This window comes from Cryptotermes secundus, unplaced genomic scaffold (assembly GCF_002891405.2).
Source record: "Cryptotermes secundus unplaced genomic scaffold, Csec_1.0 scaffold618, whole genome shotgun sequence".
Taxonomy (NCBI): Eukaryota; Metazoa; Arthropoda; class Insecta; order Blattodea; family Kalotermitidae; genus Cryptotermes; species Cryptotermes secundus.
The window spans coordinates 1,098,911-1,114,476 of record NW_019734973.1 but is presented as its reverse complement, the minus strand read 5'-3'; the positions used below and the strand labels follow the sequence as shown (position 1 = coordinate 1,114,476).

Sequence of the window (15,566 nt, the reverse complement as noted above, 5' to 3'; positions counted from 1 at the left end):
AACAAAAAAGTAAATAATACACGAAGTAATGTTCCGGTACCTGAATCCTGAGGTTCAACACCACAAATACTAGATACCTCGTTGGACACGATCCCGAGCCAGTTACATTCACCTCCCGTCCTCAAAACTTATTTCCCTGTGCTCTCATTCATCACACACAATGTTCCCTTACCTTATTTTCAGTCTTTAAAGATGTTTTCCATATGTATTCCTAGTTTCACCATTCAATCTACATGCCTACTTCACCGTGCCCTCTTTTATTACACTATTCCAACATTACAAGATGATCTGTATACATCGCGAAGCTTCTAGTTACGTAGTCCCCTTGGACGCGCCATAGCTCAAGAGGTTAGCCGCTGGCTTCCCATCGCGGCGGCCCGGTTTCGATCCCGGGTCTGGTCAAGTTGGATTTGTGGCGGACAAAGTGGCACTGGGGCAGGTTTTCTCCGAGTATTTCGGTTTCCCTTGCCAATCTTCATTCCACCAAATGCTCCACAATCACCCTCAACTATCATCTGGGACTGGTACAATAGGCCAGAAGTGGCCGAGTACAAGGGACTTAGTCCCACCTCACCAGCAATAAAAAAATACGTAGTCCCCTAAATAAATCTTATATTTGTAAAATACGTCCTCTGGTTAGATGAAGCATGTGGAGGGGAGCTATGGATAGACTGAATAAGTAGCCGCGAACAGTCGATGACGGGGAATCCTCTTTCAGCTTGGATGTAGGTTGTAGTGCCAGAATATTAATAAGACCTCCAGTAACAAAATATTAGGAAGTCAAGCACTATAAGGTCATTGCCGTGATGATATGCTGTGTGCAACAGTCTGACACAGACTGTACTCGTCAGCGAAATTAGGGTCGCCTAGAGATGAGAACGAGCCTGCTCTTCTATGGAACTGGGTTGCCTAACGAGAGGAACAAATCTCCCTTTTCGTAATCAACGCGACTACAAATCTCATGAAAACTGATATTTGCTCTTCTATTAACTTCAAGAATCCAAAGGCAATTTGTTCCTGCGCTTAACTAATTAAGCACTGTGCTATGAAGACGTATGAGGGATTGGATGAATAGAACCACGATTAATTGCAAGAACAGACAAATCGGTTCTCTTGATATGAATCAGGACATCATAGCTTGCATATCAAAGACCTGCAAATCTACAATTTTTAAGTTAAATTTGAGGTTCTCACAAAGCATAGAACTGTTCGTATTATATCTTCTGAGATATGACACCGTGTAGTCCGGTAGAAGTTCACCGACGTTTCGTTTCATATTATTTAAATATTTGGAGTCGAAGAGTAAGCCAAACAAGAAAACTCTGCTTTCCGCCTGTTTATTTTTAGTTTCTTGCTTGGCTTAAAATTCGACCGTGAAGATGTGGAGTTTGCATTTCTCCGAAACGTTGGTGAACTTCTACCGAATTCAGAACTACTAGGTTTTTGGACCTTGTTCATCGTCTGGTATTCTAGAAACTATAAATCATATCAATTAGGAAACAGGATCTGTTTCCGTCCTCAGGTGAAAGGGCCCCTTAGAAATAAGAAACCTCAGTCACTGGATCTTTCTACGGGACCAATCAGAGTAATTTTCTTCCGCCCCTTTCATCTGAGGACGGAAACAGATCCAGTTTCCTAAACGTTATGTCACCTAGTTTCTAGAATACTGGACGATGGACAAATTCCAAAAAAACTGTGATTCTGAGTATTATACATTGTCGTTAGAACCCTTAGGATCTGCTTCTGCCGAACTGTAAGGTGCTGTATTCCAGAAGACAGGTCCTCCCGCAGTTGTTCATTAGAGGTGGAGCTCCGGTGACTCACATTATTAATTTAATAGCATCTGAAGTCCAGTTCATATGTCTCCATTAGAAGGACAGATGTTGCTTAGGGAAACAACCAGTCTTTACTCTAGGAATAATAAAGAAACACATAAATACGCTGTGTTAATGGAAAAGCAGAGCTTTGTAAAGTTAAAGCAGGTGGTACATGTGTAAATAACGCAGTAGAAATCGACTGGAAGAAAGACACCGTAAATGATCGTTGAAGGCGCTGATAGGTCAAGAGAGGGAAAGAAGGTAAAAAGTTGCCCCAGCTGCTCGATCAAAATAATGATGATGATAATGACGACGACTTAGAAGTATTACGACGTTGTTTTTTCCTGAGGAACCTTGAGTCTTGTCACGCCCGCGGTATTAATTTCCTTTATTTCTTATTTTATTTGACCTGCCAGTGCTTACAACAGGAAATGATAATAGGCTCTCATACGTGTTGATTCTAGAATGTTCATTAGAGCGACAATTATGTTGAATTGTCATGATCAGAAGACTCGTCGTAAGAGGGTTCAGTGTGATGGATATAATTAGTCTGTGCGCCTAGATGTTATACTGCGGGGCGTGCCCCTTACGGGTCATATGGGGATTCCAGGAGTGGAGAAGTAAAACCGATTATGTCTCACTCGGTAACATTTGATTATTTGGCCGGAAAGAACAGTTATCTTCATGTAACTGTAAAGAATAATAATTCATGTATTTGTATTATTTTAATTACTTTAATTTTATGGAGCCGGGATGGTGTAGTTGGCATAGCGACTGGCTACGGGCTAGACGACTGAGGAGTCGTAGTTCGAGTCTCGGTAGGGTCAAGAATTTTCTCTTCTCAAAATCGTACAGACTTGCTCCAGGGTCATCCCAACCTCCTATCCAATAGGTGCCGGTGGTTCTTTCCCAGGGGGTAAAGCATCCGGGACGTGAAGCTGTCCACACACCTACAACTAGTGCCGAGGTCAAGAAAATGTGGACCTATACATCCACTCCACCATACGCCTTCATGGTGTAGTGCTTAATTAGTTCAACACAGGGACAACTTTACCTTTACTTTAATTGTTGTTGTCATCGTCACTGTCGTGTGCTTATTTCCCTTTCCACAATTTGTGGGACTCGAGGCTCTCGTGGCGGTAGTGATGTCTTCTGCTACGCGACGTCACAGTCTGGTACATGTAACCGACTGACGGAACTCCTGCAACATCTTCTGAAACACTGGTAAATATCTGTCACATTCCAGAAGACAACAACGTGATCTAGCATTGCTGTCTATGATATTACTCCTCAGAATTACTGGGTTTTCGGACTTTGTCCATCGTCCGGTATTCCAGAAAATAAAGAACACAACTTTTCGAAAACAGGATCCGTTTCCATCCTCAGATGAGGGGAGATACCTACTCTGTTGGATCCCTTAGATAGAGCTAACCTCAATCACTGGCAACCCCTGTCAGATTCACCACAGCCGTTTAATTACCTGAGGCCAGCCTAATTCAGAAGGAAATAAAAAGAATATACACAATAAAACTTGTGATAAAACACACACGTACGTGGAACTAGGGTATGAAGGCGTTAGCTCTTTCTAAGGGACCCAACAGAGTAGGCGTCTCGCCCCCTCACCTGAGGACGGAAACATATACAGTTTCCGAAACGTATTTTCTAGTTTCTAGAACACCGGACGATGGACAAAGTCCAAAAACCCAGTAATTCTGATTATTTTATACACCATCGTCGGAACCCTTTGGAATCTACTGGTAGTATTCCTGCTCTGTATGTGGGAGATTCTGGGTTCAAATATCTGTCCAGAGACCGGACACCTGCTTAAGCGCCGAGGGTCACTGACGCTCTCTATCAGCATGCATTATTGAGAACTCGTCTTTGTGCTGGCTTTTGAAATGCTACGTGTAAACAACAAGAATGTCTCCTCCCTTCAGTGTCACCTCGTCGTGGTTGGAGGCTCCAGTACTCAGTGACCGAGACGTCTGGCAAGGAGAAGCCGAGCTTTGACCAGCTTCTTTTCAAGGTCGAGCAGAGTGAGAGTAACTCGCAGGAGGCGACAAGACAAGATAGTCGAGGAGAAGACTGCGCGTCTATGGGACATTAACAGGAACGAAGTACCGGAGGCAGGCAAAACCTGGCAGCTGCATCACCAAAGCTAACCGCATACACACCTCATAACTGAGGTACTGAGGAAAATTATGAAACTTCCCTGTTATGATAGCCGGTGTCCTATCCGAGTTCCGAACCATTGATCTCCTGAATGTAAGTCAGGATCTTTACCGCTTCCTATTGATACTCTCCATGTATGTTATTGTTACACATATGTTGGAGTGAGAGATTTGGTAACTACAGTTTTATTTACGCCCTGATGCAACTTGATTGTGTAATTTGCAAGCACAAATGAACCTGGATGTATATTACAACGCCGAAACACAGTTCATCACAATCTCCAAGTCGCAGCTGATACCGTCAAAATAGTATTCAAATGATGATAATTCAATCCTTGTTCAAATGTTAATGTAACATACATAAACTGTAATATTTCCCTCTGTTTCCCTTTGTTAGCGCGGATCTAATAAAGAAAAATTTACCCCCGTATTTATGCACAATGTTGCCCCCACTTTGGAGCATATGGCATCCAGGCCGCTTTCTATACAAACACAAAAACACAGACATCATACCTCGAGTGGAAATCGAACCCATGATCCCTGCGTTCGAGTGAGCGAAGACAGATTATGCCTTATAGCGCGCGGCTATTATGAACGGCACATATGCATACTCCCACGTTAAAATAGTGGTCGTTAGAGCGATGTGTAAGTATTGTGGTAGAGCTGTTGGTTGCATTTCAAGTCCTTATTCCCAGTCTATTTTTAATTACACAAATAAACTCCATTTTTTTTATCTGTATGTTATTTTTCTTTAAAGTTTTAGCTGCGATATTATGATATTGACAAGGAGAATGATCATATCCCGAGCAAAGTACAGATCATTCCGCTCTGCAAAATATAGTCCTCCTAAAGCTTGTATTCCATTAGACATACGCTTGAATACACCCATCCACTGACATTCGATTGTAGTTAGCAGCAAGTTTATTATTGGCTCGCTGTGGGCGTGGAGGCAGCAAACTTAATTATTCAACTGAGGGGCAGGTTTGAGAAGTTCGCCTTTGCATCGTGGCAACTTCTCTTACACAGAAGTTACACAGAGGTGCCTAATTGACATTCCATAGGCGAAAATGTCTTAATCTATCTGGAAATCTTATGCTATATCAGCAAAACCAGAAGGTTAACGTCGCTAATACCAAACTGTGTCTTGAGAAACGATTAAAAAGTAGCTTCATTCACCTCTCATCCTCACTACCTACCAGCTTAAGCTCCGTCTAAATATATCCTTCCATTTTCTTGTCTGTGTTCCAAATCTCTTTTCTAACAGGTTTCTCCGCCAAAATTTCTACATGCCTTCCTTGTCTCCTGCATCCTCTCCCCATATCCAGTGCATCATAACCTCTTATTCTCCCAAAAGAAAGAGATGGTCTGTATAAATCACAAAGTCTTTGTATGAACACCCTAAGTTAGCTAGTTGCGTAGGCCGCGCCGTAGCTCAAGCGGTTAGTCGCTGACTTCCCACCGCGGCGGCCCGGGTTCGATCCCGGGTCTGGTCAAGTTTGATTTGTGGTGGACAAAGTGGCGCTGTGGCAGGTTTCCTCCTAGTACTTCGGTTTCCCCTGCCAATCTTCATTCCACCTATTGCTCCACAATCACCCTGAACTATCATCTGGGGCTGGTACAATAGGCCACAAGTGGCCGCAGTACAAGGGACTTAGTCCCACCCCACTAGCAATAAAAGAAATAGCCAGTTGCTTCATCTGTAATAGACACAAATTTATGTACGTTGGTTCAAATTATTCTCTCTTCTCAACGCAAAGAACCATATTTTACAACCATAAAATCAAGTGGATAAATTACTGTTTTATGTATCCAGATCTTCAGCATTTTGAAAAATGGCCATGATAACAAACGCTTTCGAAGAAACAATGACAGGCTTTTCCAGAATATATGCTTCTCAAACGTTAATCATTTTCGTTTCTATTTCTTGCTGTTCAGAAATGCTTAAACAACTCATTAATTGCATAGCTACACTCTGACTTTATTATAAACTTCGATTTTGTGTATATTTACTTTTAGAGCAGTATTTTTACGAATTTTAGGAGAAGTTTTGTCATATATTATGATATACATTTTCCCCGAATATATTAACATTATAAATCTGATTTACTGTAATCATTTCCAAAGCTTCCTAATTTTGTGGGTTTTTTCTTATGGCATATTCTACACTCCAGAATAAAATAAAAAACGTTAACATATTAACCACTGCTAGCTGAAGGAGCACCAGACAGACTTTTACATAAGCCTACAAGAACTTTGAATATATGATACATGTGCATTTAACTAACTCAACAAATTTGAGAATCCCTTGGCCACTGAATGCCTCCAGTCCTTCAGCCACCAGGCACATCTAACAAAAAGGTAGGGTAAATGTTCCACTGTGCGTAATTAAACACCACATCATGAAGACGTATGGGGAAGTGGAGGGTATTTTCACACTTTATTAACCTAAGAACTAGATGGAGACGAGTATTGAGCTTCACGATCCGGTCGCTATATCCCCGAGGAAGAAGCCCCAGGTATGCATTGAATAGGAGGTTGGATGGATCCCGGAGCCGGTCTAAATACAGTGGAAAAAATATTCTGCCTCTGCCGGACTCGACTTCCAGTTCCTCGCTCGTCCAACCAATATCTTAGTGACCATACTGACTGAAGTATCCTGGCTCCTAACACAAAAATATCACGGTCTGTTTGCTGTGTAGATCACAGGACGGTTTCTCTTGTCTTGAAAATTGCCATAGTCATTGCACTGTCACGCAGTAAAACAACTCGTAGCACAGCAGCTGTCTCCATGGTACGTCTTGACAGCCGGTGCATATTGTGGGCACGCCAGGCTTTCAGTTCGGTAAGCCTGACGTACCACCATCTATAGGGCTTAAGAGGGCGATCATTACGGATGCAGAGAGAACTTCCCAGTGTTCCCTGTTACAAATCGACCACGTTAATGAAGAAGTTATGACCAGGAGATATCAGGTTCGAGCCTGACCTTGTACAGCCTATCCTAGTTTGTGTTTGTCAGGGTCCCTTCAAGCGAATGGCATGGCAGTATTCTCACATACACTTCAATTACTTCCAAGTCCTTGTCTACTCACTAGTCACTTTCATTTTTCCATCTTATACGACATAATATCTTGTACTCTTCTCCAAGTATAATTAGAATGATCAGGTCAAGGAGGATGAGGTGGGCAGGTCACGTAGCACGAATGGGGGAGACGAGGAATGCGTGTAGGATATTGGTGGGAAAGCCAGAAGGAAAGAGACCACAGGGAAGACCAAGGCGTAGGTGGGTGGACAATATTAGAATGGATCTTAGAGAGATAGGATGGGATGGTATGGATCGGATAGATCTGGCTCAGGATAGGGACAAGTGGAAGGCTCTTGTGAACACGGTAATGAACCTTCGGGTTCCATAAAATGCTGGGAAATTCTCGAGTAGCTGCAGAATTTGCGGCTCCTCCAGAAGGGCTCAGCTCCATGAGTAAGTAAGTAAGTAAATACGACATAATATAACGTGCAAAAGAGCGTTGTCCTGTCCTGGTATTCGCATGGAAGAAGGAAGCTACGAAACACCTTTGTCATTGCAGCTAGTTCCCAAGCCAGGCCTTGAACTGAGTATCTCTCGGATACAAGTGGAACCTGTTGCCACACCCACGGTAATGTTATGTTACTTGGCCTTCCGTGGGATCGTACTCATCAGAAACCGGACCTACGTGTTGTTCATGTCAACATGCGGGAAATGCGCTTCACAGCATTAATGTAAAACACGTGGAAGGCGGTGCGTCACTTGCATGATCCCGCGGCGTAATTGAAACCCGAATTTGATGTAAGAAATGATAGACGCGAACTGTACTCTTTAGTAAGGTTTCGGTGTGAGAATCATGTGGACAGGGGCAAGACTTCACGAATGTATGATTTATGCCCACTCGAAAGTGGTCGTCATCCGGAACTTTTATGAAAAATATAAGCGGTAAAGCTATATGACGCCGTACTGTTAGTTATTTGTAGAAGCTGACCTATACTCGGGGGTGAGAGCCAGGGTTCTCGCTTCAGGTCTGTAAGAATTCCTGATTCTATACATATTTCCCCACACAAATCTTTGGACTGGATTAGCCTCACTGTTACATCTCATTTACTTGGCACTCTTATAGTCATGCGCACAAGCCAATTTTAGGCTACTTTAATGTGGGCCGTTCTATAACTCAGGCAGTTAGTCGCCGGCTTCCTACTGCGGCGACCTGGGTTCGAGCCCTGGTCAGATTATGTGGGACTTGTGGTGGACATAGTGGCACTTGGGCAGGTTTTCTCCGAATACTTCAATTTCCCTTGTCAATTAGCATTCCGCCGGTTGCTCCACAGTCATCATCATCATCTATCATCTGGTGCTGTTACGAAAGACCAAAGAGTGACCATAGCACCAAGTAGACTCAGTCTCAACCCATGAGTGAGAAAAAAAAACTTACTGTGTAACAAGACGATTCAAGTGTCTCGCAAGTAAGTGCTTTGAATTGTGAAGATGCTTCTAACGCCTCTGTCCCCTGATGTTATGTAATGTCGATTCGCGGGGTAGTGGAGCCGCCCCAGGCCTTCGGCGGTCGAGAGTTCGTGTACATGTAGGCAGTTCACATGAGGCCATTGTAAATAGAGCATCTTAATATCTGGATATTAATGTAAGTCGTAAATGGATAGCTAAGAATCAGATCGATAGATCATAAGTACAAATAGGGCTGAGTCCATGTGAAACAATGTGTTGGAATTGCATTCGTGACACCTCAAGGCTTTACTGGGTAGTTCCTCGTGAAAACTGCAGACTCTATTAGTCGAATTTATGCAAATAATGAATCACTAAATGTTATAGTTACTAACTTACAATATTTTCTGTCTTACTATACGTAGATTTGCTAATCTGAAGATCCTATTGTAGCTCAAATTCATAAGTTTATGATTTTCAATAATTACCACTTAGGGGAAGAAAGGGTCAGAACCCACCTTCGTCATTTGTTTACCAAAGGAATTCCTGCATTAAGCTGTCAGTTTCAGTTCTGACCCATATTGCTTCAGCCTCGTTCGCCTTAGCACTGTTTAATCTGGTACAGAACCTGGTACCTACTCTGCAATGACGGCGATGCTGTGATCAAGCACATGATTGTATTTTGAACTTCCAATACAATATTAGAAGAAATAGATCCTGTTCTTTAACCTTAAAATATTTTCATTTCTTCGCTATTGATGACTGAAATTGTTAAGCGAATATGGACCATCAAGACAATTACAAAACATGCAATGATCAGCTATTACAGCGAAGTTCTTGGGTTTCCATAGGAATTCTATTGGGATGTTCTAATTGACATTTTTGCTGAAGGTAATAATATTTAATCTAACAGTTTATTTTAAAATACGTAACACATCTTTGAGCTCACCACGTTTAGATACTGTCTGTAATGGTTGGAATTCCTGTAAGTGAACCAGCAACATATTTGTTACCTTTTATGAGGTTTTGCTAAAACTCTTCACTTTCATGTTTATCAAAATACATGAACAGCCATTTAGGTCTTCACAGCAGCCTAACATGATATATGCCGAACGCAAGTCCTACAAAGTTCCCAAACGGAAACCACAAACAGGATATGTGACCACCGACGAGAAGTTTGCAAGGCATTGTGGACATAAGAGTGTGTTCGGAAATATCTGAGTATTAAAGACAAATCCAGTCAAGTAAAAGCAACTCGATGGTTGACTGTGCATGATCCGAAATCGGTACCATTGCAATTCAGTTGTATAAATTAAACCAATTCTTGCAGGTGATGAAAGCTATACACCGAGGCAGAAATATATGCATTAGGAGCTGCTACAAGAATACCTCATATGATAAAAAGAAACGTCCGGAGTGAAACCACGAAGATTTGCCCACGAACTCCTTGTACTGACTTGTTTAAAGCGTTTCAACTCATTTATAATTTAGAGATATGTCCGTTTCCGGCGATATGTAGGACAATCTGTCAGTCCATTACAGATGATACCACAACTTAATAAATAATAGTTATGAGTACAAGCGTGGCATTTCAGTCAACCGCCGGTGAAAGCCCGAAACGTAACAGTGGGAGCAGGCTGTCAGGCTCGAAGAACTGGCCACTTCTGAAAACAAAAATAAAATAAAATAAAATAAAAAAGTACGGAATAAAATTTAGTACCACACAATATAGTTTAGAGTAAACACAGCCTTGACTTCCGTCAGCCGTTTACAAGTTATTCCTTTCTCTGGTGCAGACGAAAAGACAGTAATGAATCTAGTCATTACTATTTACATAAGCCTTAAAAGCACGAATTCCATCTAAATACTATATAAGAGTTCAGTACCTACCTCACAGTAAACACACTGCATCTCTGTTGCCAGGAACAACAGGTTAATACTTCGTAGGGAAATATTCTTTATTTATTCTGAGAATTATACAGAACACATAAAAACCTTGTGTGGGGAAAATGAAGATATTTAAGGCTCCTTCGTACCCCTGCGGAGCGGATAGTAATTTCGCTTAATCGTCCGTCCGTCTGTACGCATGAAACTATTCTAGAACCTCTGGGCTAATTTCAATGAAATTATAAACCGGAGAAATTTACGAAAATATAAATGTAAATCCACATAAATTTTCATTTAGATCTGAAGGGTTCAATGAAAGCTCTACGTGGAAATCTACATGCATGTCTGCAGATATCTCGATACAGCTGTGTAGGCTCATGAAACATATTTCTTGTCAAAGACATTTTTCGAGAGAATTAAGCAAAAGGGATGTTATGAAGATATTATCAGACGTTCATATTCAAGAATTAACTACGTCTCCAGAATATATCGCATTTAAAGAAAAAGTAAAAGGGATTCTTTACTAAGTTTAGACAACGTCAAAATATCCATGATATGTATACAGTGGCCGTCTTGTAGTGCACTCAGTTTCACTTGTTACTTCACGACATGTTTCGGCAACATAGTGCCATCATCAGATGCCCTAATTACGCTAATNCTTGTGGTTCTTCCACTATGGGGGTTGTTTTTCTTATATTCTGTGTAATCCGTGTCTTGCGATGTGTGTCAAAATAATATACGTTTTGCTCCTTCAAAGAAAGAGGCCTATGCATTAAACAATTTATATATTTTATTTTTGTTTAGGATGTGTACCGGCAGTAATCAGTGAAGGCTGATTGTTTATGATTCAGTGGTCCTAAACAGTTTTGATTTCTCACCAGTTTTCAGTATCATGCATTACCTAACAGCGAATAATTTCATGAGAATTTAATTTCTGCTTAATATGAGAGAAGAGCTCGGCATAGTTTTAATTATTTCATTTCCTTCTGCCGAACGCACCTGTTAAGTGTATATTATACTCTCTTAAAACATATTTAATATTAAAGCAGGCCGAATACTTAATGTCCACTTTGCTAAAGGGCGAAATCAGTCGTGGCTGGGAACTGTTTCTATATGGCGCAGTGGAAATGCCACTATCAAGACCCATCTAGGTGAATTATGGCGGGAACACTTTTCCTATGGTGTACAGGAAAACTCGCTACTTAATCTCAATTCACTATGTCAGTACGATCGTATGGCTAAAAGGAAATTCTTGATATACATTTGCCCTCTTTCCGGATGTGACGTGTTTTCCCAATTGCGTATGGCTCATTAGTCTTTATGTTCATTTGTTGTAGACAAATATCCATTACTGTACATGCAGTACATAAAAGGAGGTAGATACTAGTTTTAAATCTTTTTTCATTATTAAGAGCCAACACTTTTCCACGAGATTTATCTCAACACTTCCAGCAAATTGCGAGTAACCTGAGGATCAATATATATCGAGAGAATTGAATATCCCAAAAAGCTAAGAATCTTATAACAAGTATCTTTTTGGTACATAATTTTATCTTCTTTCTATATATTTATTGTAATTAAATCAAGCAAATTAAAATGGTGTAACTTATAGAATGAATGTAAGAATGTATATTATGTAATGAAAACATATCATTCCACAATCAAGAGGTTAGAAGATAAAATTGTTATAAATATGACATTCGTAAACTAAAGTTATATTACGATAGAGTTTAAATTCTTGACTTGGAAGCGCGGACATTGCTAGATGGCAGCACACACACAAATTGGTATCTACGTTTACTGAAAGCAGTGCGCTGAAGCGCAAATACTAGAAGAAACTGGGTTATTTGTCCGAGAGAACAAGGACAACCATCACTGTCTTCTCGTACGAGCTTTCCATTAATTTTCACTTACACGTAAGTGAGAATATAAATACTCAATTACATTGCGCATTCATCTAGATCACTTTCAGTTTAGACTCGAAAGTAATTTTTAATAAAAATAAAAACGAAAACATGGGGACAGCGCGAAATAAGTTTGTATGATAAAGATACCGGTAACTGATAAAGCACAGGGACTGAATCTGTGTTATTTATCTGGTAGCGTGGCATATACGTGTATATATAACTACATCTCTTTGTAAAACTACTCCGTCGGAATCCTAAGGGCACCAAACCAAAGATGCATGTTTACAGCATTTTTTTTCTTTTTGCAGAGAAAGCGGCTGAGTCATGTATACAAGCGGAAGGCCAGCGAATGTATATTTTTTTATGAACTCAAAGAAGCGATGAAACAGCAGATGGATTCTCAAGGACCTGTATCCTGCCCGTCATACATTGTACAGCTCAGGAAATGTATGCTCTGCTTAAGAGTTAGCTAAGTTTCTTAATTACGTCTAAAGCAGTAAGGGGGGGGGGTATGCGGTAGGGTAGTTGGTTGAGACACTATGCTACAAGTCGGAAGGTCACGGGATCGAGTACCGATGAGGTGGATTTTTTTTTTCAATTGACCCAATCCTTCTAGCTGCATTATGGCCCTGGTGTCGACTCAGCTTCTAACAGAAACGAGTACCAGGAATCTGCTGGGGCGTAAAGGGCGGCCGGAGCGTAAGGCTGACAACCTCACGGCCGTCTGTGAACCGATTTTCTAGATAATGTGGGACCATCAACATTTCACGATCCTATGGGTCTCCATGGCCTGTTTAACTTTAACTTTAACTAAAACAATAAGACTTGAAGAAAAGTGTGCTGGACGTAAAATGTCTGGTCCATTTTCTGTAAAAGTTTAGGGGGTGTATACATTCTTCGCTCTGATGAATATCCCATTTAGCAACTTATGCTCCAGATGAACTCAGAAACCCATGCTGGTCTACATGTATCCCACCATTCGACCTAGACTTATGCCTTCTAAGCTAGTGATAGCATCGTAAATTGAGCAATAAATAAACAAACAAAGTATTACTGTAATAAACTTCTGCAGGCATTCATATCCCCACACAAGGCCAAGGTCAGTCCACCGTAAGCTTCTATATTCCAGTGCCTTTACAATACTAAGTGACCCATAAACCACGAAGTTTCCAATTAAGTTCGCTATTCAGAGATTTAAATGCTTTCCTGAGTACTTTACTTTCAATCAATAATAGTTTATATTCTTCCCTCAACGTTTCACAACGCAAAAAGAAAATCGACTAAAATTGTTTTACATGCCCTTCGACGCCTCAACATGATAGACACTGGATGCGTTCAATCTCCACCCGGTAGGATCTGATGGGAGGAGAGAGAAATATTTATCTAGGAATTAATAATAGTGTATAAATGTCCATCTTGTGAGGGCGTTGTAAAAACATGGAGCTGCACTTCATTCCTCCATATTTCTTGGTCCATAATCACATTCGAAACTCTTAACTATACTGATATTTATGTAGTAAAGTGAATCGCTTTCAGAAACTACAATCTTGTCATGCTTTAAGGTAGTTAAATTGGCGTACCTTGACTTCGTGTGACGGCAATTACCAAGATGGTCGCGACACGGTTCCTCGATGCCAGATCTCAGGTTTTTCAAGTTGTTAGCGAGTTCTTCTGTGTCTGCATTCTCAGATTCCAGCCTGAAAACAGGTAATTTGGACGTCTTCACAAATGACGGAGAGAAATCAATCACGGGAACGTCTTCATCTGAAGTTTTACTCTGGGAAGATACTGGAACTTTCGCTACAAAATCGATGTTCTTTGATGACTTTTCTTGCTTTTTTGGTTCCGGATCGATTACAGGAACCTCGTCTTTCTTTTCAGTTTTAATCTCACCTTTCCTCTCGGTTTCATCCTTTTCTGCAGCGGGTGAATCTGCCTTTTCCAAAAGTGTTTCTGCCTTACTTGACGGTTCATTTGTGTCTTCTTTCTTTGTCGTCCCTATAGCTGCTTCCGCTGTTGGTTTAATTGACGTTTTATCGTCTGGTGAAGCAGTTGTTGGTAATTCCGTTCTAGCCGAAGCCTTTAAAAGTGTAACTGGTGCAGATTGGGTTATGAGGACCTCTCCTCCGATGGGTGCTGTTCCTCCCGCGGGTTTCTTATCGATATCGACTTTGTAAGGAGATGTTCCTGCAGGAAAGTCTGGAGACGTGGATTTTATTGCCGTACTTGGTGGAATATATTTATCAGTTTCGGTAGCAGTTGGCTTTGATTCGTGTTTACCGGCGTCCTTCTTTAGAGGTATGTAATCTAAAAGACTTAATGCTCCATTGTTGGGTATTAACACAATTATAAAATTCTCCAAATGCGCCTGAACGTTTAAATCTCCGTCTTGACGCTGGTCATACTTGACAGGGAGTGCTGATAAAGATGACAGCAGTGCTAGCAGCCATGCCAGTATGTAGACCTCCATGTCTGTTCACTGCAAGTAGTTGAGCAATACTGCAGGTTTCGCGCGCTGGTTGGGCTGCTGAGCAACATATCGAGCCCAGAGGCTACTTCTTGTCCTGTCAGCATACTTGAAGTCTACTCTGGACCACAAACAGGAAGGTCAGACCTAGCTGTATTGAAGTCTTTTATTTTACTGTGATCGTGCATCGTTGTCAGATTTACGTAAGGGAGTGCTTTTATTTCTCTGCATGTGACCTAGTCGATCCCTGTAAATGTGTCTCTCAAAATTTGTGTTCGCTAAGTACTCGGTTCGAATATTGAGCAGGTTAGCCATATCCTAACCGTGGCTTTCCATTGGTTTCTTCAGGAGAATGGCGTTTAAATAGGCCACGATTGCCGCCTTCCAAGTCATTATCGGCTAAACATTCGAGATCATTTTCCATCCTCATTGACAGTAGCCATGTATAATCTCTGCAGCTGAAAAGAGTATGAACAGCCTCTCAGTACTGGCATAGTACCTTGCAGCAAGCCAGAGAGCCCTACATACAAATTCTTACCTATTAATCATACATTACACGCTCACTTTAACCCTCGTAATCACACATATGTAACCTACTTTAAAATTAAAATGTCCCGAATTTTGCTCACATACTGTGTACATGGATATATTGTGATTTTCAATATAATTACTGAATATTTTCCCTGTCTGCATCAGCCTTTGTATGTAGTACGTTTTCTGTTAGACACGGCCTAATTTTTAAACATTATATAGATGAATTTTAAACTTGAAGGATGAAAAAAGAAGGGTAGGAACAAATCTCCAGTTGAACGTCCGTAAAGAATCGTAAAATAGGCCACAAATATCTACTTC

The 15,566-nt window shown here is 41.0% G+C and overlaps 1 protein-coding gene across 1 annotated transcript; it reads right to left on the bottom strand.

Moving 5' to 3' along the window:
• Nucleotides 1-9,339: 9,339 nt before the first annotated feature.
• On the bottom strand, nucleotides 9,340-14,799 carry LOC111869150. The gene is made up of 2 exons (XM_023860396.2): nucleotides 13,828-14,799; nucleotides 9,340-10,117 (listed from the first exon to the last, which is right to left on the bottom strand). Exons 1-2 carry the CDS (start codon nucleotides 14,715-14,717, stop codon nucleotides 10,045-10,047), a joined length of 963 nt encoding a protein of 320 aa, XP_023716164.1. The 5' UTR covers nucleotides 14,718-14,799; the 3' UTR covers nucleotides 9,340-10,044.
• Between the last annotated feature and the right edge of the window lie 767 nt (nucleotides 14,800-15,566).

Coding starts and splice junctions, on each gene's coding strand:
- LOC111869150 (XM_023860396.2), bottom strand. CDS start 14,717: ATGGAGGTCTACATACTGGCATGGCTGCTAGCACTGCTGTCATCTTTA. Junction 10,118..13,827: donor TGCCGTCACACGAAGTCAAG/GTACGCCAATTT, acceptor TTTTGTTTTCAG/AAGTGGCCAGTTCTTCGAGC.